At 31.3% G+C, this 20,747-nt stretch overlaps 2 protein-coding genes across 26 annotated transcripts in view; one reads left to right on the top strand and one right to left on the bottom strand.

Moving 5' to 3' along the window:
* Nucleotides 1-20,747, bottom strand: part of LOC127731659 (tight junction protein ZO-1-like) — a 611,031-nt gene that overhangs the window by 293,199 nt on the left and 297,085 nt on the right. The window contains exon 32 of one of the 3 annotated variants that reach the window (XR_007995665.1): nucleotides 17,156-17,165. The exons of the other annotated variants lie outside the window; for them this stretch is intronic. The gene's annotated coding sequence lies outside the window, so the exon portion shown is untranslated. Of the gene's footprint in view, nucleotides 1-17,155; nucleotides 17,166-20,747 lie in introns of those variants that run through there. 3 annotated transcript variants of the gene reach the window in all.
* Nucleotides 1-20,747, top strand: part of LOC127731663 (leucine-rich repeat-containing protein 15-like) — a 286,215-nt gene that overhangs the window by 219,672 nt on the left and 45,796 nt on the right. For 4 of the 23 annotated variants that reach the window (XM_052240447.1, XM_052240449.1, XM_052240448.1 and 1 more), the window contains exons 1-2: nucleotides 6,179-6,234; nucleotides 20,418-20,608. The exons of 14 other annotated variants lie outside the window; for them this stretch is intronic. In XM_052240447.1, the coding sequence (XP_052096407.1) occupies nucleotides 6,223-6,234; nucleotides 20,418-20,608 (203 nt within the window). In that variant the 5' untranslated portion in view covers nucleotides 6,179-6,222. 5 more of the 23 variants (XM_052240439.1, XM_052240441.1, XM_052240442.1 and 2 more) reach the window with 4 other exon arrangements.

The raw sequence follows: 20,747 nt of genomic DNA, 5'->3' as shown, positions 1-20,747 counted from the left end.
TCTGATACGGTACATTCCTTCTTTGATGCAATTTCAATCAATGTATTTATGAACATCTATAGAGCAGAGCATTTTGAATGTTATACAGGTTCTACTAGTTTGCTTCAAACAAACAATTGCGAAACTTCTTCAGAAAAACAGTCAAATTAAAGTTCTATCTTTGACGATTGTGTATGCATAAATGCTTCAAAACGACTATTAATCATTCCATTGCTTCTAAATAACAGCTGTAATTTAACTGGCATTACCCTATGAAGTAAGTTATTTTTAAATCTGGCATGAAAAAGGTAATTTACAACTTCTTTTGATTTCTAAAATATATATCTAATAATGTTTCTTTCTAGTACATCTCCAGGTCAATCATTCATTCATATATTTTTTTTTAAACTGACTATACCTACTATAGTCAATTACATCTTGTTTATTTAAAAGATCAGACAAATCCTCTTCAAGACAATCTCATTCCTATTGAAACTAAACTACAGTTTCAGACACATTCATGAAAAAAGGCTTTAAACATCATATTCGATGGGAGACATTCCTTTGTTAAGATGATCAAACTTTTCAACACACTTAACATTTTAACTTCATGAAAAGACGCACACCAGTCTATTTCAGTCAAATGGAGGGGTATATCAAAAAGCTATGACGAAGATGAAGAGGGATATAACATAGCTATGACTAAAATGGAAGGGATGTTTAATCACTATGACCTTGTCTTTAATGTACACGATACTTAAACAAATAAAATATCACATTACAGATCTAGAACAGATAGCAAACAAATCCAAATAAAATACAATACTTGAAAGAAGACTAAATCTATATACATGAAATAGAAAACAACTGTCTGATTGATTGATTTGTGTGTAACGCCCCTTTCAACACTATTGTTCTATTTCGTGGCGGTAAGTTTTGTTGGCAGCCTGAGCTGGAGTACTAGAAGAGAACCAGCGACCTTCGGTTGGAAACAAGACAAACCAAGTCAATGTAGATTGTAGTCTTGTGCACCTGTCCCGTGAGGGATTGGAACTCACAACCTCGGTATTGACAGGCTAGTGATACACTAGTTCGACTTATAACCAGGAATATATCACCGTAGTTGCGTTTTGGAAAACATTTCGGAATTTTGGTACTGCATGCTCTTCAACGTCGTACTCTTCGTTTGGTATTTACTTTTTAGATTCGAGCGTCACTGATGAGTCTAATGTAGATGCATCTCGCGTTTGGTGTATACAATGTTAAGCTTGGTATATATGATGAGTTCATTTTGATTTTGCAATTTTATTAGAGACTTTTCGAATTGAATTTCCCTTAGAGTTCAGTAGTTTTGTTATTTCATATTGGACTTGTCCAATCTTACACCTAATACTAATACTGAATACATGTTGAAGTTGCGTTGATTGAAGGAATGTTTGGATACTTACGTTTCATTATAAAATGTAATTTACAATGTACTACACAGGGAATTTTCACTCACATCAATTTTACCTGAATTGAAATTCATGTGAATCTCACGTGAAATTCACGTGAATTTGACCTCAAACGAGCTTATACGTGAACCTCGGGTTAAATCAGTTCATGTGAGTTTCACGTGAATTTCACGTAAAAATCACATGATTCTTTTTCACGTGAAATTCAAGGGAATTTTTAAAAAAAGTGATTCAAATAACATATAAATTTTCAAATTTAATTAAAATCATGAAACATTTCTTTTTTTTTTTTATAAAGTTTACGTGAAATTCACGTGAGATTCATATGAATCTCAATTCACGTGAAATTCACATAACAATGTTCACATGAGTTTCATGTATAAGCTCGTTTGAGGTGAATCTAAAGTGAAATTTTTCCAGGGAGCTGAATTTGAAATTCCCGTGGGCAAATTTTGCCTGTGTAATGAATATAATACGCAAGAAAAATGTTATGTACTAAAATTTCATGTTTTAGATACAGCTATTCAAAATGTAAACAAATACAGAATTGCTCATCTTCATGTTGACGTTTTTGGTTAATTCAAGAGCTTCATCTTGCAGCTTTGAATTATATACATTTTACATCTAATTCTTAAAAGCATCCAGACCTAAAATTCAGTATAAAATTCAATGTGTATATTCATATACACAATTTGTCGTTACCTTCATAGTTTTTCGCGTTTTTCACACAATACAGTTATTTCTCCATAAGCCTGGAAATGAAAGACCCAAGGTTATAACAGCAATTGATAGTTTGTGATTTTTTTTTTCTTTTCTACGTTTCTGTTATGTACTGTTAGTGTTTTTTGTAAACTTTCACTTGATATGCAATGCATTTCATCAAATTTAATAATTTTGATATGTATGCTTGTTTTCTGAAATTGAAACATAAAATTCAATATTGCTGATTCTGATAATGGAGGAATTAAAACAAAATAGTTCCAGTCTAGTTTTAAAGAGAAAATTTTCCCAGCAAATTCAGGATGAAATTTTGCAATGTCGTCATTAAAAAGGATTTATATTATAGTTTTCCATCAACATTTGTCAACACTAAACACGCCAAAAATGTTCAACTGGAGTTGACAAGCAACTAGAAGCTGTATGTAGTTATTTGGATCTGTTGTGCGATGTACCCCTACCTAATTTACTGTTGCGTCACATATCACATGGCTATATCTATGTGTTTAATTATTAAAAATAAATTCAGATTTGTGTAAATATTACATATATAAATTTGTATTTTTATTTTATTTTGTATAGTGCATCTTTCAACTGCTTGCTTCCCACATATTTCAAAGTAGAATGCTTAGCATTGTATAAGTAGACAATAAATAATGCAAAAAAAATCTTCGTTAGGCTACACTTAAAGACTCGTTGGAAGAATACAAAATCAACCATTCACCAGTATTTTAAATAGTGCATCAAAAGAAAATTATTTCGGAATGACATGGACATTGCCGAAAATAAAGAAGTATACATAACCTGTATTTTGTTTTATTTGCATTAGGTTAAATGATGATTGTATTTATTAATTAGTGTTGGTGAATGATAAAATTAATTTGAATAAAGGGATAAATTTCATTAACAATAAATGATCCAGGTTGACAAAGAGTAAAATTGAACGTTAGAGGTCCATGTTTAATATCCTTTATATATGAACATATCATTTGAACTCATCTTTATTTAGACATGGACAAACCATTAAAACGCAATATTCAACCTTTTTGTGTAGCTATTACAACGATTACCAATATGTTGGTTATTTCATTATTAACTCGATTTGTATAACAAACAATTGTCGTTCATCAACATTTGTCGTTTGTTTGGTCTACATTGGTGAAGTTGTCAGACGATTTGTAAATTAACCTGTTTAATTTTGCAAATGTTAAACAAAGTTTATGATACTTTACAATTGACTAGTGAAACAAACATTCTTTCATCCTTTGTGAATATGATAAATTATACTGACGTATTAATGTTCTATCTGAGATACGTAATGAAAACTGTAATATATTATCATAAGATAACAAAAATTTATAATTGATTATTCATAAATAATAAGGTTTATCATTAACTTGATTGTAATCAATAGGTTTTTTTTTCTTTTTTTTTATTAAGCAGCCAACAACGTTTATTTACAAGTATTATAATCTAATATAAAGAAATACATAAGCTACTATGGTTTCGACATACAAAACACACAATCGTTGTGTGATTATAGCTGATAGTGCCTTTTTAATAACACATGTTTGAAATTAAAGGTCAAAATTATATATATTCTGTTTGTGTTTGTTCTACCCCTATGGTTAACCGAAGTATATGAATATAGTCCAAGTGTGAAACTTTTTCGAGCATGTTTGACAGTACAGGGTGTATACGTTCATTACGAATTTAGGTCGGATGTAGTGTTATATCCGTGATAGTTTTACGCTTTCTACAGGTAAAAGAACCCGTTGTAATGTAGTATCAAGGTCTATAAGTGACTTATCAATCGATTGTTCAAATTTTTTGGTCCTATAGAGTATCACGTATTTGTCACTGGACCTTTAACAAACAGAAATCAGCACCATAGTAAGTATGCAAGCCTTTAGTATGAAAATAAGGAGATTCGATATGATTGTAAATGAGACAATTTTCAACGAGATATCAAATGACATAGAAGTTAACAACCAATGGTCACCATACGTCCTTCAACAATGAGCAAAATCCATACCGCATAGCAAGCCATAAAGGTCCCTGACATATAAATGTAAAATAATTCAATCGAAAGAAACCAACGCCTGATTTATTTATTACAAACAATAACCGAAAGGAAAACATGATAGAATGTGGTGGGGTTTGCTCCTGATTAAATGTAAAAAATCTGAAACTAATAGGATTGCTGTCGTATAACCTAAGAGCTAAGGTATGTTGAATATTTCTAGTTATTTCTCTCAGAAGAGTAAGTACATACTTTTTGCACATACTTGATATAATATAACTGCACACACAAAATAAAACAAACGTCAATTTAATCATGCTTCAGCTTTACGTAAAATCCATCACCCTAAACAGTAAGTTTAGCTATAAACCTGATACAGTAACTTATAGCGTACAAGTTTACATTCAGTACGATTATGAATTGAAAAATAATCTCGATGTCACACTTTCACATTCGCTTTGACGATTAAAATATGTTTTTAAGGAATTTTACGTCTTAGTGTATATATTATTGGTCATATTTATTGTGCAAATGTTTTACTAATATTACTGATTCCAATGCAATATACAATAATGTGCATAATTTAATAGAGACAAAAATCAAACACTATCAATCAATGGAACGGGTGAAAAACAAATGCCATATTCTTGACTTGGTACAGGCATTTCCCGACGAAAATGGTGGGTTAAAGGTGGTACCAAACACCTTGAATAAAATTAATTTGGCACGTTCATTTTCAAAACATTTTGACAAAATATCAACTTTGACCATTTGACAAAAATATAAAAACTTCAAAAAACTTGAACCACACACTTTATCGGAAAAATTTCATTAGATATATAGCAGTTTGACAAACACTAATTTTAATCATTGAGAAGCTTAACATTTCCTAAATAATTGAACGTGATTCAAACATTCAGCTGATTTTTACAGAGTTATCTCCCTGTAATGCTATGTACCACCTTAACCTGGTTTTATAGCTAGCTAAACCTCCCATTTGTATGACAGCTGTTTATTGTTCCATTACATTGACAAAATTGGGTGAGCAACCCAAACAGTCATTTTACGGTAATGTGACAATAATTGGGACCAGGAGGCCAAAACTGTGTAAGCATACATCCCAGACATACACAAAAACTGACAAATTAATTTAAACAAACATGCAAATTAATATATTAAACAAAGACCCCTACAAAAAGGTGTAATTGATAGTTGTATTTGGGTCATCTTTTCAGTAGAAAGATCAACAACAATGAAATAAGATCAATATAAAGAAATGCCTTTGTTAGTGTTCCGTCGCTGTATAGGATGTAAGAAAACATAATGCGGAGAAAAAAGACAATACCCGGTAAAGGCAGGCTAAATGGCTTTGCAACTTTATGAAATGATTACATCATTCTGTTATTTTTATTTAAAGGAAACTATTTGTGATTTAAGATATTTTTCAATGGTATTGTATTTTTTAAAGTAGACAATGCTTTTGAAATTTCTGTCGTTCGAAGTGCCTGTTAAAGTCAAAATGGTGCACTTGCGAACTCTCGGGGTTTCTTATAATGCATTTAAAGTCTTATGGAAAGTATTACACAAATAAACTGGCAATCTTGAAAGGAATATCATTTAAACAATATTTTATATACACACCAATCATCAAAATGTACAAAGCAATTAAAATACAAAGATAGGAAGACACCAACTTATCCCGTAACAACAAAGTAAATATCAAGTACTGTACATTATGTAGAAATAAAGCAAATTCGATCACCAGTTTAAAAGCTTTCTATCTTACATTTTATTATTGGTGCTTATGAATATTATCCTGTGCAGATTAAATGACAAGATCGGTACATAATAAGCAAATTTCGTCAAGGACATTTTTGTCACTGTATACCTGTTAATATAACCTATTTAAGGTGTATTTGTAGTGAGATTTAAATTAAATAACGAATGCATTTCATTAATGTTTTTATGTCAATAGTTACAAGGTCCTTGCGGAAAGGTATAGTAATTTTGGTTAAGAAATTTTATACACACCATTAAGCGTTTACTTCAATGTCAGGACAGGTAAGAACTTACAGTTACTTTAAGATTAATCTTGACGCTGCCATCTTGGTGGTTAATGTAAATGTTATCAAAGAACATAATGGCAATCATATCACATTTTCTGATTTTAATAAGAAATCAATGCCAATTGCTTATCTAAATTATAATATAAGGAGATAACATATGAAAAGTCGAAGTCTTCAAAGCAATAAACCAAAAAGAAAGAGAAAACAAAATGTGTACTTAGGAAGTGTAGATGTTTCTATACGGCCTGTATTATTTCTCGAACAAACAACTCATAACTATCGAACTTGACAGAGAGCTCCATTTCCACTTTCCATAGTTTCACACATATAATCAAAATTTGGAATAGAGTGAATAAATCGATTTTAACAAGGATTGTAAAATTCATGTTAATTCACCTTGTTAGTATATCAAATTAATGGATACTTTGCTGGTGATACCCTCGGGGTCCAACAGTTCACCAACAGACGTGTCTGCACAAAAGATAGTAAGAACATATACGGTTCGAATTGACTGTACCAGATGATCATTTCGACAACACATGGCGCTTCACTGAGGATTAATGCCAAACTTTTTGACAATCCAAAACTTATACAAAGAAATTGAAGAGCTGATAAGATAAAAGAAGAACAAACATATGGTCAACGCCTGATCGTTTTATCTCACTGTTCTAACCCGAGTGTTTATTTCGCTTTTTAATAATAAAGTCTTTAATTGATTTTGGTTAAACAACAAGCTATAGCTACTGAGAAGAGATACTGCTGTAGAGAACACCTGTTTGGTTTGATTTCCAAGTAAGCGGCCGCTTTTGTTTTCCTTTTGTTTAAGGACGTGATATTGTGTTTATATTTGCACTTTGATAGTTATTTACTAATTGCATTTATCCATTTAATATTTATTCAGTGTACGACGCTACATACATAGATAGGAAGTTGATACTTCAAATAGAGCGTATCTAAATGTGCTTCCAGAAAACATTTTTAACCTCGCCGCATGTTTGCGCCCGTCCCAATCAGGAGGCTCTGGCCTTTGTCAGGCTTGTATTTTTCTTTTTTTAATCTTGGTTCATTTATATGTTTCGGAGTTAAGTGTTACTTCCATTTTCGCTGAACTAGTACACATTTTTTAGTGGCCGGCTGAAGCCCGTCTCCGGGTGCGGGATTTTATCGCTGTGTTGAAGACCCATTGGTGACCTTGAGCTGTGTTCTGTTTTTTGATAGGGTTGTTGTCTCTTTGAAACATTCCTCGTTTCTATTCTCAATTTTAACTGTAAATATCGAACATGGAAACCTATCATTTGTTAGTCGTATCCATTAAGCCAATTTTTATGAAATGATTTTCTTTATATTGCTTAAAGGATTTTCTTTTTAATATCGACCATTTTATAAATCTTTTCATTGACAAAGCATAACTTTTAAACAGTAAAATATTATAGACATAGTATTCACAAGATAGTATTTATCCTTAACATTTACAAGACAGTATTCATTCTTGACATTCACAAGATAGTAAATATCCTTGACATTCAAAAGATAGTATGTTTCCTTTAAATTCATTTGAATATATTGAATGTATTGTCAATGAATTTTATACACATGACAGTGTATTTATTTTTGCTGTAATAAAGTGATAGCTAAACTGGGAATTTGGGGAAAAAACAGATATTGTAGAAATTGCTGACAAATCCGAAACACGAAGATTCGTCCAGTTATTTCTCAATTTTGTTCATGTTTCTCAATCTTTAGTGTTGGTTTATTAACTGTTTGTTTTTCGTCTATTTTCATCCAGTGAAGGTGTTGATTTTCTTTTTCTGTCAGATTTGCTTTATTGTTCCTTAGTGTCTTGTTTCTATTTACAAGAGATTCATTCAGCATTTGTAGTATTGCACCAACTCTGTTTTTTAGCACATAGGTCGTCAATTGACACCGTAGCATATGAAGAAATACTTGTTTATCGCTTATGTTAGTAAACTACAGTTGGGTGCAAGCTAATCATCACATAAAGTAAATGCATATTAGCGTTTGTTAACTGGTAAACGCGCGTTTACTATAATTACGTTAACGCGCTCAAAATGGGCATGACAATGTCTACCGGAGTTTACTACAGATTTCAGAGTCTATTGTTTACGTGCACTTGAAAATACCTTTCGCGTTACTAATTGTGTGAATTATAAAATAAACTACATCACTTTTGTACATTTGTACATTTCTTTACTTTGTGATAGTGACTTTTTACTTAATATTTTACGTATATATAAAACTATTACGATTCAAAAACACTTTTAATTCGAAATATTAACCTTTATCAATTGCAAAAAAATCAGCTCTAAAAACAATGAATACCGGAGTTTCTTTATTTTCTTATTCATATGTTGCAAATATCGACTCAAACATTTAAAGTGTTAAAATTGAATACTGCAAATTTGTATGTACATTTAAAATTATGTGTTATACAGTATCATCAGTAAGTGGTCGACATTCTTTACGACAGATGTAACTGGGTCATGCTTCAAGAAATAAAACATACGACATATCATACAAAAAATTGTTCCATGCAGAAGCACATAATTTATTGATCTAAAACGTTAATTATTGATCAATTTATATATAGGTAAATCTCCAATCAGCTTTAATGTTGAAGTAATTTATATTCGAACTGAATTGTAAGTCTAACTTCAAAATTAGTAATGATGACTTCAATGGGATCAATTCAGTGCACGACGCATATTAATATTTATTTATTTCATTATCTTGCAGTTCATTACTGAAAACAAGTTGAATAAACACGTCCACTTTTTCTTGTCACAAAACTGGGTACATGAAAATCATAATAAAATCAAATAATAATAATATTTGTAAAATTATTTTTAAAAAAACATAGATATCCCCTCCCCAAATAAACCCCGCCAAGATTTTGTCGAAGATAAACAAAATATTTTGAAGTTTTGGTTATTTCTTTTTATTTCCCTTGAGAGTTTCATTAATTATGGTAAATGAAAACAAAATTCAAATTCGCACATCTCCCCACCCATGTACGGCCTTTTCCTTTTTAGAATAAAAGTTGAATGACAATCTAGAATTTTGTTTATTATGGCTTCAGTTTGTTTACTTGGCTTGTTATAGGCACTTATGTATGCACACAAAACCTCCCACTTGTATGGCAGTCATTCCTACATGTAGAACCACGAAGTCGAAAAACTGTTACAGAATCTACTTACCCTTCCGGAGCACCTGAAATCACCATCAGTTTGTGGTGGGGTTCGTGTTGCTTAGTCTTTAGTTTTCTCATATGTACTATTATTTGTCTGTTTGTCTTTTTATTTTTGGCCATGGCGTTGTCAGTTTGTATTCGATCTATGAGATTGACTGTCCCTCTGGTATCTTTCGTCCCTCTTTTACAAAAGAGCATAAATATAAACCCATTGAAATCTGAGTTTTATACAGTCTTTCAAAAATACAAATATTAGAAAAAGTTCATTTCGATTCAACGTAAAATTCTAAGTTTAAATATAAACACTGTCTTATGTCGTGAAGGCTGAACATATATGATCCAGCGACGAATATTACACCAACATGCCCATGCACGTTTGTTTGGATGAGAACTTGAGTGCTACATACACATAAAGCCATATACTTATATGTTATTAGTTTCACAGTTGGCCAAATGGACGATTTATTACAAATTGTGTGCATTTTATTATATATTGTGAAAAAAAAAACGATAGTAAGTCAAAATACCAAGACCTTGCTGATAGATATTCCGTATCAATTTCAAAAATAATTCATGATGGTCTTGAAGTATAGATTCTAGGAACTGACGTTGTTTATCATCTTAATTACGTGTAAAAGTGTTCTTTTATTTGTCTTTGTATATTATCAACTTTTACTGTTTAGTCCATTTTGGTAATATTCTGTTGGCGTGGCTCGTTATTTATACATTCCGTCATTGTGTTATTGTGCTATGGTCATTTTTTGTATTCTTGTCCTTTCTTTCTGCTTATATACTTTGTCTGTATGCCATTTTGTTTTTCTTTGTTTACATATTTGTTTGCCTTTATTGTGATTAAGATTAAAACACAATGTTGAGTGCTGTACCCCACTTTTTGACATTTTTACCTCTCATGTCTGTTTGTTTTGTTCACACCTTGTTGTCAATATAATGGAATTTTATGCTACTGTCATACAAGTGGTTAAGCTAGATGTAAAACCAGGTTTAATCCACCATTTTCTACATAAGAAAATGCCTGTACCAATCCGGAATATGACAGTTGTTTCCATTCGTTTGTTGTGTTTGAGCTTTGATTTTGCCATTTGATAAGGGACTTTCTGTTTTGAATTTTCCTAGGAGTTAGGTAGTTTTGTTTACTCTACTTTTCATAAAACAAAAGCAATTTATCCGAATATCTAGTACATGTATTATTGAGTATATTAATCAATAACGATTATAAATATAAATATATGTGTGTAACTAGATAATTGATTAATAGGTTCTTTTAATATTTTTTTTATAATCCATGCCATGTTGACATTGCAAATTATTCTATATTTGAAGGCATGCATATTGAACACATGCCCACGCAGTTGCAAAGCTTACATCGCAAATTGCTGATATATATTGTCTCTCTATTGATCATGCAAATCAATCTTCTAAATGAAGGTGGTTTCTCAAACCTCTTTCCCAACTTAAAATTGAGAATGGAAATGGGGAATGTGTCAAAGAGACAACAACCCGACCATAGAACAGACAACAGCAGAAGGTCACCAACAGGTCTTCAATGTAGCGAGAAATTCCCGCATCCGGAGGCGTCCTTCAGTTGGCCCCTAAACAAATATATATACTAGTTCAGTGATAATGAACGCCATACTAAACTCCAAATTGTACACAAGAAACTAAAATTAAAAATAATAAAAGACTAACAAAGGCTTGAGGCTCCTGACTTGGGACAGGCGCAAAAATGCGGCGGGGTTAAACATGTTTATGAGATCTCAACCCTCCCCCTATACCTCTTGCCAATGTAGAAAAGTAAACGCATAATAATACGCACATTAAAATTCAGTTCAAGAGAAGTCCGAGTCTGATGTCAGAAGATGTAACCAAAGAAAATAAACAAAATGACAATAATACATAAATAACAACAGACTACTAGCAGTTAACTGACATGCCAGCTCCAGACTTCAATTAAACTGATTGAAAGATTATGTCTTCATTATATGAATATCAGGTATTAGTCTATTTTGTTAGCTTCTGCAGGAATGATAAAAGAAAATTGAATAGTAACATCCAGTTAAGTTATTTTTTTAATATCCTGAAACTTAAAATGCATGCATGTTATTTTTATCTAGGTTCAGCTTTGCTTTTAAATTTTTTAGGTTGCACAGGTTTGTCTGTACTAGAGTGACATTTGTGGTGTTAATACGGCCTAATGTACCGACAGTTATGATGAACCTGAAATGCAATAAATCATGAGCAACAGCATGTTGATTAAAATACTTATTATGTTATTTTAATGTATAATGTTTGAAAATATAAGATTTGTTATATATATGGTAATGTATTTGTTTAAGCATATTTTATTGTTTAAAATGACACTTAAACGTAATACAAAATGTAAAACATATCTTAACAAACAATTGTTGAATTGATTATGCCACATGTAATGGAGTTTTGCAGTATTCTTTTTTAAAATAGGTTCTGATGCTTGTTGTCACTAATTGATATGACGTAGTAATCTTTTCTACAAATAAATAGACAATTTGAAATACAAATGACCTGTTTAATGGTTTATTTTTTTTTTTTTTTATTTTTTTTTTCAAATCCAGCTCAAACATCATGAAAATCAGATTAACACTTTTTATTTTCAAGTCTTCAATATGTAAAAAAAAAAATATTTTCAATAAGAAAATGAATTTAATATTTGCCTATGTATGCTAATGACGTATTTGCGTGAATCTTCGTAAGCACTAGAACGTTTGATTTTGTGCGCAAGATTATAAGGTAATTTTCATTAATTCGGTAACTAGAAACGCAGTAACCTGGGATAGACATAGTACGGAATATGTCACAGGACGTTAATTTAGTGATAAGTTTGTGCATGTAACCATCTGTCGCTAATAATGGAAATTCAATCTTAACGGTACTTTTGTTTTTTTTGTTTTTTTTTTGTTTGTTTTTAGCATTTTATGAAAGTCTAAAATAATATTAAATACTAAACATTAAAAATACATTGTCCTAATGAACATCTGAATGTTTAACATTCACATTCACAGTCGAATAATGAAATACGTTGTTTAATGTTAAACGCTAAATGATAACGTTTGGTGAATGTTGACTATTTCCTTTGAATTAACAAATATTCAGTACTGATAATCGAAGACTAATTGGCATAATAGATTTGTGTGTGATGAGTGTTGAATGTTTTAAGGTTAAAATCAAATAATGACCTTTTGAATGTTAATGGTTTTGTGATTGGATATACATGTATTTATTAAGACTTTTTTTATTGTGAACTTTTAATTGATCTGACAGCTTTTTTTTTCAATAAAACATCTATATCGTACTATCCATAGAAGTTGTAAATAAGTTGAAGAAAGACAGCATTGTTATCAACATAATGAACCGGAAAGTATAAAAGAATAAAAGCAATTTGTTTTTGAAAAGAAAGTGCACAATGTAAATAAAAGTAACTAATAAGCTTAAGACTTTTTAAATATAATTTGTAACAAAAACAACTTGTTATATTTCATCTTTGTTTTTTTTATATATGATAGGCGGACGTGTAAAGAAATGGTGTGTTTTACAGAGATTAGTTAAATATTTCGTGCAAGGCGATTGTCGTTAAAGGCTATTTCATATATTTGTATTTGAAAAACCATACAGACTACGGAAGGAAATCTTTGTTTCTATTTTCTTGTCAGTTATTTCAATTCGTTATATAAACAGCATAGACCTGCTGGTTATCAAACTAACTGTTTAAATCAGTTTCTGTTAACGTCAGTGTTAACATTTCATAAATACAATTTATTATTGTGTATATTTTTTCACTGTAACTTTGATATGAGGAACAGTAATGAGAGCGCTGTTCCTTTGCATTGTGTGTGTTTTTATTGTGCGTGTACTGATTTTGTGTCAGGGATGGATACCCCCATAGCCTTTGTTATTCTATTTTGTTATATATATTGTGTTTTGTATTTTCTTGCTTGTCATTTATCTTTTTCTTTTCTTTTTTTTTTTTGCATGGCGTTGTCAGTTTATTTTCGACTTGAGTTTGGATGTCCCTTTTGGCATCTTTCGCCTCTCTTTTATATATATGTAATCAAACTTAACTTCTATATTACCTATGTACACTTTATAAGACTGAAGCACTACAGACGCAATATAAATGGAGCAGTACGACAGTTTTAAAAATGGTTTAATTAAGAAATAAAACTATGACATTCATACCAACCAAACATCTGCAAAAGGACACACAAGACTAAACGAAAAACAACATAAACCTACAACATGTGCAACATGTATAATGTATGATTTTTCATAGTAGAGGCAATATAAAGATTCATACATCACATATGAATTTTTGTTCTGGAGATATTAACCACTGTTTAATCTCAATCAAAGTAGTACCAAACCAAATGTACTAACGGAATGTAATAACCTAACACTAGATTTCTTTTCTGTTAATGTACAATTTCAATACATAAACATAACATCAGTTCAATTACTTATCGTCGACATAAAGTTTTCAAAAGACGAATTTATTACGTCACGTGTAATGGTCAAGTGTTTGGTATGCACTGAAACCTTATTTACATGTGTTCTTTGAGTTGAGTTAAGTATTGGCCCTCCGGAATTTATCTCTGTGTAACCAATTGCAGTCTGATTTTAGTTTTTGTTTTTATTTTGCGGATTTAACTGTAGTGGATTCTGTGAAATGCCTGTATATAAGAAACGTTTTTTGACTCGAGTATGTCTGCCTTGACATAACGCGAATGTAAGAGAATGATGTTGCAGATGTACTTGCTGTGGCAAATGCCGTTTCGTAATGCAATTTTAATTGATGCGGAGTGGTAACACCATGTTGACCCGCTGATGATTGGTCATTTAGGCATTTCGTCTTGCTGTACCGTTGTTGTAAGGCGCGGCAGTGGAACAAAACGTTGATATGGGCATGCCTCAAATATTATTATTGCCTGAATAGGATTGTCACTGCTCAGACACGGCATTATGAAAATGCAACAATCTTTTACTGATTTAAGTATTATTTAGAATTCAAAAAATTTTGGCATGAAGGAAAAATAATCATACATAAGATCGTGAATAGGTTATTAAAGTTAGTGATGTCACTACAACGGTATGCCAAACTACCTTAGATAACTTAGATGTTGGAACATAATTCGTACACGCACGTTTTTCCGTAAATGATTAGCATTATGGATAAGAAAAAAATGGGATACTGGAATTTGTATACTTACAAATGTCGTATAGTGTATCGGGAAATAAGGTGTATGGTTAAATGGATCATATATTCGCATCTGAATCATGCACTATCATCAAGTTTGATATGAATCAAGTTCATCTCATACACATTTTTTCTTATAATTTTTTATATAAATGAAATTGAATTACTATACAGTCATTGGATTGTGTAAACTTCCCACTTACACGATGCACCATTACAACATGCACCATACACCATTCCGTATACGACTAACATTTCTCCTTTTTCATTTAAATCATACGGGATTTAATCCAGGTCTAAGCAACCATTTTCTACATAACGAAATGCGTGTATCAAGTTAAGAATATGACTTTTGTTTTCCATTCGTTTGATGTGTTTGAGCTCTTCTTTTTGCCATTTGATAATAGACTTTCCAACATGAATTTCCTTGGAGTTCGTTTTGTTTTTTATTTTATTTTTGTACCTTCCAAATTAAACCTGAAAGTGAAAAGTAAATTAAAAAAATACAAAATTCAACGGAAAATTCAAAACTGAAAGTCCCTTATCATAACACACGAATGGAAAACAACTGTCATATAAGGATGTAAGATCCTCTTGTTTTTAATTGTTTGCCAGAAATTCGGAATTCTCTTGTTTTATCCATTTAAAATCCTTGTTATTTTTTCGTAGTTTTTGAAAGAAAAAAGGTGTCAATGTTAAATGCATGAAAAATCTAGAGAGAATCATTTCCCGCAAAATTTTCAATGGCTTATATCTCGATACAGTTATGGACCATTCATTTCTTTCCGTTTTTGTAGTTCGTTTATTTGTATACTATCAAGTTATAACTGTTACAGTCTTTTGAAAAGCTTGTTATTTTGAAACAGAGTAGCGAACAACTTAACATGTTGGGCGGAATGGCACGATTTAATATACCTTTTAAATAGTCAAAATAGAATATTAAAACTATACAATACAATTCAATACGCTTAACGCGTTTGTACAAGCTTGTATTGATATGAATCAATGCTAGGATAAATTAGATCCCTATTTTGATTATGCATTAGTGCATAATGTACTAGTTGTCACAATATTAATCATCGCAATATTTTAGAACTCGAAAACATGCCAGTCCTTTTTATCTTAAAGCATTTTCTATATGATTCGATTTTGTATAGGTAAAAGGACATTTTGAAATGCATATAACAAATTTTGTGTTAGGAATGGATAAATCATACCATGTGAAAAATAACTCTAATGCAAACAAAATCATTTCTATACATATTCACTGTGAAATGAAAATATAGCTTTTCACTAGATATTCAACATAATCCTTTAACGTATTCTAGAGCTTGCAGCTGCTAATCAGACTTTATAAAACTTCACCAATGTCTGAGCGATATACAAACTTCACCTGCATATGGAATATATAGTTTCCAACTCATTCGGTATTCAAGAGCAGCTGTTAGTCAGAATTTATAAAACGTCACTAGTGAAAGATGAGGAACCAGGGTTATGTCAAAGAACGTCTCGTCCTTTTTCTAAAAAAGTTCATCGGAATATATCAAGACCTTGTTGATAAATAGTCCGTATCAACTTCACAAATAATACATGATGGTCTTGAAGTATAGTTTCTAGGTACTGACGTTGTTTTTATCTTAATTACATGTTATGGTGTTCTCTTATTTGTCTTTGGTAAATTATTAACCTTTACTGTCTAGTCCATTTTTGGTAATATCCTTTTGGCGTGGCTCGGTACTTATACTTCCCGCCATTGTGTAATTGTGCTATGCTCATCTTTTTGAATTCTTGTCTTTCATTTTTGCTTATGTGCTTTGCCTATATGCCATTTTTTTTTTCTTGTTGACATATTTGTTTGTTTTTATAGTGATTAAGATTATAACACAATGTTGACTGCTGTACCCCTATTTTTGACATTTTTTCCTATTATATAAATAAGAAGATGTGGTATGAGTGCCAATGAGACAACTATCCATTCAAGTCACAATGTGTAAAAAGTTAACAATTATTTGTCAACATACGGCCTTCAACACGGAGCCTTGGCTCACACCGAACAGCAAGCTATAAAGGGTCCAAAAATGACTAGTGTAAAACAATTCAAACAGGAAAACTAACGATCTAATTTATCAAATACGAGAAAGGAGAAACACTTATGAACCACACCAACAAACGACAACCACTGAACAACAGGTTCCTGACTTAGGAGTATGTCTGTTTGTTATGTTCACACATTGTTGTCAATATAATGGAATGTTATGCAACTGTCATACAAGTGAAATGTTTAGCTAGCTATAAAACCAGGTTTAATCCAACATTTTCTACATAAGGAAATGCCTGTACCAAGTCAGGAATATGACAGGAATATGATAGTTGTTTTCCATTCGTTTGATGTGTCTGAGCTTTTGATTCAGCTATTTGATAAGGTGCTTTTCGATTTGAATTTTCCTGGGAGATCGGTAATTTTGTTAAATTACTTTTTTTTTTTTTTTTTGTTAAGACTCGACACACCTCGTTTTATAATCATGCACCAACCGCCGTTAACTTTTAGTTGGTCTCGTTTCAATTGTTCTTTGCATGTAGCAAAACATCGATCGATACAACTGCATATCAACTGAATAATATAATATGTTTAGCATTATAACCACACAGCACACTCACCGTTCAGCGTTATAGGAAACACGATTACTGTTCTTAGTTTTAAAAGAAAGCAACTTGTTTTATATTATTGTTTTAAGAGAGAAAACATATTATGTTCATACATATACTGGTTGAAATTCCTTGTTATATGAACATAGATAATGAAAAAATAAAACAATTTGCAACATTTTTGTTGACTATTTTATTCTCAACGATTTAGTCGGAACCTTACACCCTACATAGGTCCAGCCACTTTTTATCATTAATATTTTTGTTTACAAAACCCATATATAGTTATGAAAACACAAATCAAATGTAAACCGTTTTGCATTCCAGTGGTCTTGCGGAAGACATAACGGAATCTCCAGCTGTGAATGTGTAATTAAAATAATTTTACTGTAAATTTTCCATAAAGAATGATATGTTCACAAAAACATTTTTTGTGAGTAGTAATCCACCATACGATATATCTGTTAATTTAACTTGTGATAAATAGGGTCTTGATTTAACTTTCTTTTACAAAAGTGAGTGCCGTCTTTATGTTATGCTATAGTTAGTGGGCATTCTGTTGATTGTGTGTAGACCGGCTTAAGGTTAAGTTTGTGCGTACGTAACACAGGTCGAACCCGACACTCACATGTTGTACGTTTACGAAAAAGGGATAGAACATAATATGTAGTCTCAAGTTACGATATCTGGACCAAGTATTGTTCGTTTTGTTTGTGTTTGTTTGTATTTCTGTTTTGAAGGGTTGTATTGGTCGATGTGACATGGTGTACTGTATAGTTAGTTAAATTAATTTCAATTATTCCCTCAATATATTTTTCAAGTTCCCTTTAATCACTTGTGCATTGTAGAATGGACCTCTTCCCGTGTTTGTCGTGTAATGATCTTTTTTTCATGATGCACATAAATGATTGGATACTTCATTTGCCAACAAATGATCATTGGGTCTTGAATATTGGTTTCAGATCTAATATGGATGTCTATACTTTTAAACAAATATAGATTTTATGTTCGATTGACAACCAATCCCTCTTGATATCTGCGAAACTTCAAATATTGATATACAAATGAGTATGTTAGTATGTTTATATGTTTTGATTCAATATGCATGGAAATATTGATGTGCAAACTCACTCTGTACAACTACATATGGGGATTTTGAAACATAGAAACGTAACAAATATGATGTATTCATTGATTTCACGTAGCATTTATCTTAGTATATACATGATTCCTTTTAAATTAAATTGACCATACAATCCTTACATTTCATAAATCACTTGTATGAAAGGCGTTACAAAATTACATGCCAACCAGACAAACCATACCATTGAATAGTGTTGGATTTCAGTAGAAATGAAATGTATAATATGACAGAAACTGTCTCCAATGAAAAATGGATTAGATTTTCCCACTTAAGTAATCGTCTCAGATGAGGGGAGGGACATTCGAAAAAAGAAAGCAGAGTAGTGCACGCTGGTTGCAATAGGTCATTTATAATAATTTTTCTTATATGTTGGTACTTCGGTGGCCGATCGGTCTACATTTATCACTAGCCTGTCAACTAGGCTGTGAGTTTGAATCCCGGACCGTTGCAAGATGCATTTGACTCCTATCTTTATCAACCAAGATTGCATTGTCTCTTCCGATGATCAATAGTTCTCTTCAAATTCTCAAACGTCACTCCACAACAAAATCTAGCCACTATCATATAACCAAATATTACGAAAGGTTTTGTCTTATACATCTAGTGTAATCTATTCCTGCAGTAGACAATTTTTGATATTTTGAAAAATGGTTCAAACTTTTGTTCACTTTTGCATTATTACATGAACCACAATATATGTTTTTGGTTAATAATATGTTAATAAACAATACGATGAGAAATTAATGCTAAATCCACTGTTCTTGTAATTTTCAGGATCTCGTTGATATATGTCTGTCATTCTTGTTTTGCTTAGTCAGATTTTTCGTTAAAAACTAGGCAGTTATTTTTCTCGTTTGAATTTTAACATATGTTGTCATGTCGAGGCCTTTATCGCTGATTTACGGTATAAACTTTTATTCATTGTCGAAGTCCGTACGATGACCTATAATTGCTAATGTCCAAACGATTTTAACTATGGGTAATAGCTGTTTCATTGGCAATAATACCACATCTCCTTTTTACATACGTACTCTTGGACTAAAGTTATATTTTAAAGTTGTTATTGGGAAATCAGGGCAAGGTTATATACGTTAATCAATACTTTAGTAATTTGATATGTTAGTGTGTGTATAGTCATAAAGATTACATTATGAATGCATGACTTTAATTAAAATGTCCTTAACAAAAGAATATAAATATTCGTTATCAAACTGTTTAAATCAGTTTAGGTATAAATAAGTGTTGACTTCAGGTAAGAAAATTGTTTTAAGTGAACTGACAAAAATGCATTTTATTCTAGGTGGATACACCAGTAGCTTTACTGAAGATAAAAAAAAATCATTGATAAAGACACACAATGAATTGACTTGCATTTAAAAACAATCAAAGAAGCTGGTTTAGATTAAGTTAAAGCAAATTATGAATTAGATCGGCTTAAATCGTGTTAGCTTTAAAACAACTAAAACGAATGAAGATAAGCTGAATGTATTCAGGAACTACATTTCTCATTTATTTTAGCAACGTATTCAAAGATTGTGAAGAAGACAGGTTTCTCCTGAGACTTATATTTCCAAAATGTTCAAAGATTTGGACATTACATGCTTCTACTGATATTTAAAGTATTGAACATTTTCAAAGGTTAGGTTCTACTGAGATCACATCACGTTCTACATTACAATCTTTCGATCTTGTTCAATTTTGTTGTATAACTAAAATGTAAAAACTTATATCTATAATAGATATGACACGAATACCATCTTATACATTGAGTTAAACCATGAAACTATTTATATTGCAATATTAAGAGATATTGCCTTCCACTTTGGATTCGGGTCATGTTTGTAGTAAAAGAATAATGCGTGGTTTAGATCATGCATACGTTGATTAGGTCAATATGTATAAAGATATTTGCATGATGCGAATATATATTTTCAGCGTTGTAACATAAGAATGAAAATAGGAAGTACTTTTCCCGTCTTTCTTGTTGCAATCAGTACTAGATTAGTGAATGGATTATGTCCGTCGATTTGTTCGTGTTCTACATCTACATCAGGCTCATACGTTAACTGTTACTCCAAATCTTTACAACAAATTCCACGTGACCTTCCTAACGACACGTACTACCTGTAAGTACAAACAATGGTGTTGTAAGTATTATTTTAATAACGTACACGGCACTTTCAATATCATATCATTGATCATCTAAACACTCTCATGTCTATACATCAGCTTCAGCTTTAGGTCAAAATATCGATCGAAAGGAAA

This window comes from Mytilus californianus, unplaced genomic scaffold (assembly GCF_021869535.1).
Source record: "Mytilus californianus isolate M0D057914Y unplaced genomic scaffold, xbMytCali1.0.p SCAF_20, whole genome shotgun sequence".
NCBI lineage: Eukaryota > Metazoa > Mollusca > Bivalvia > Mytilida > Mytilidae > Mytilus > Mytilus californianus.
The sequence above is the reverse complement of the archived record's forward strand: the minus strand, read 5'-3'. Positions and strand labels throughout refer to the sequence as shown.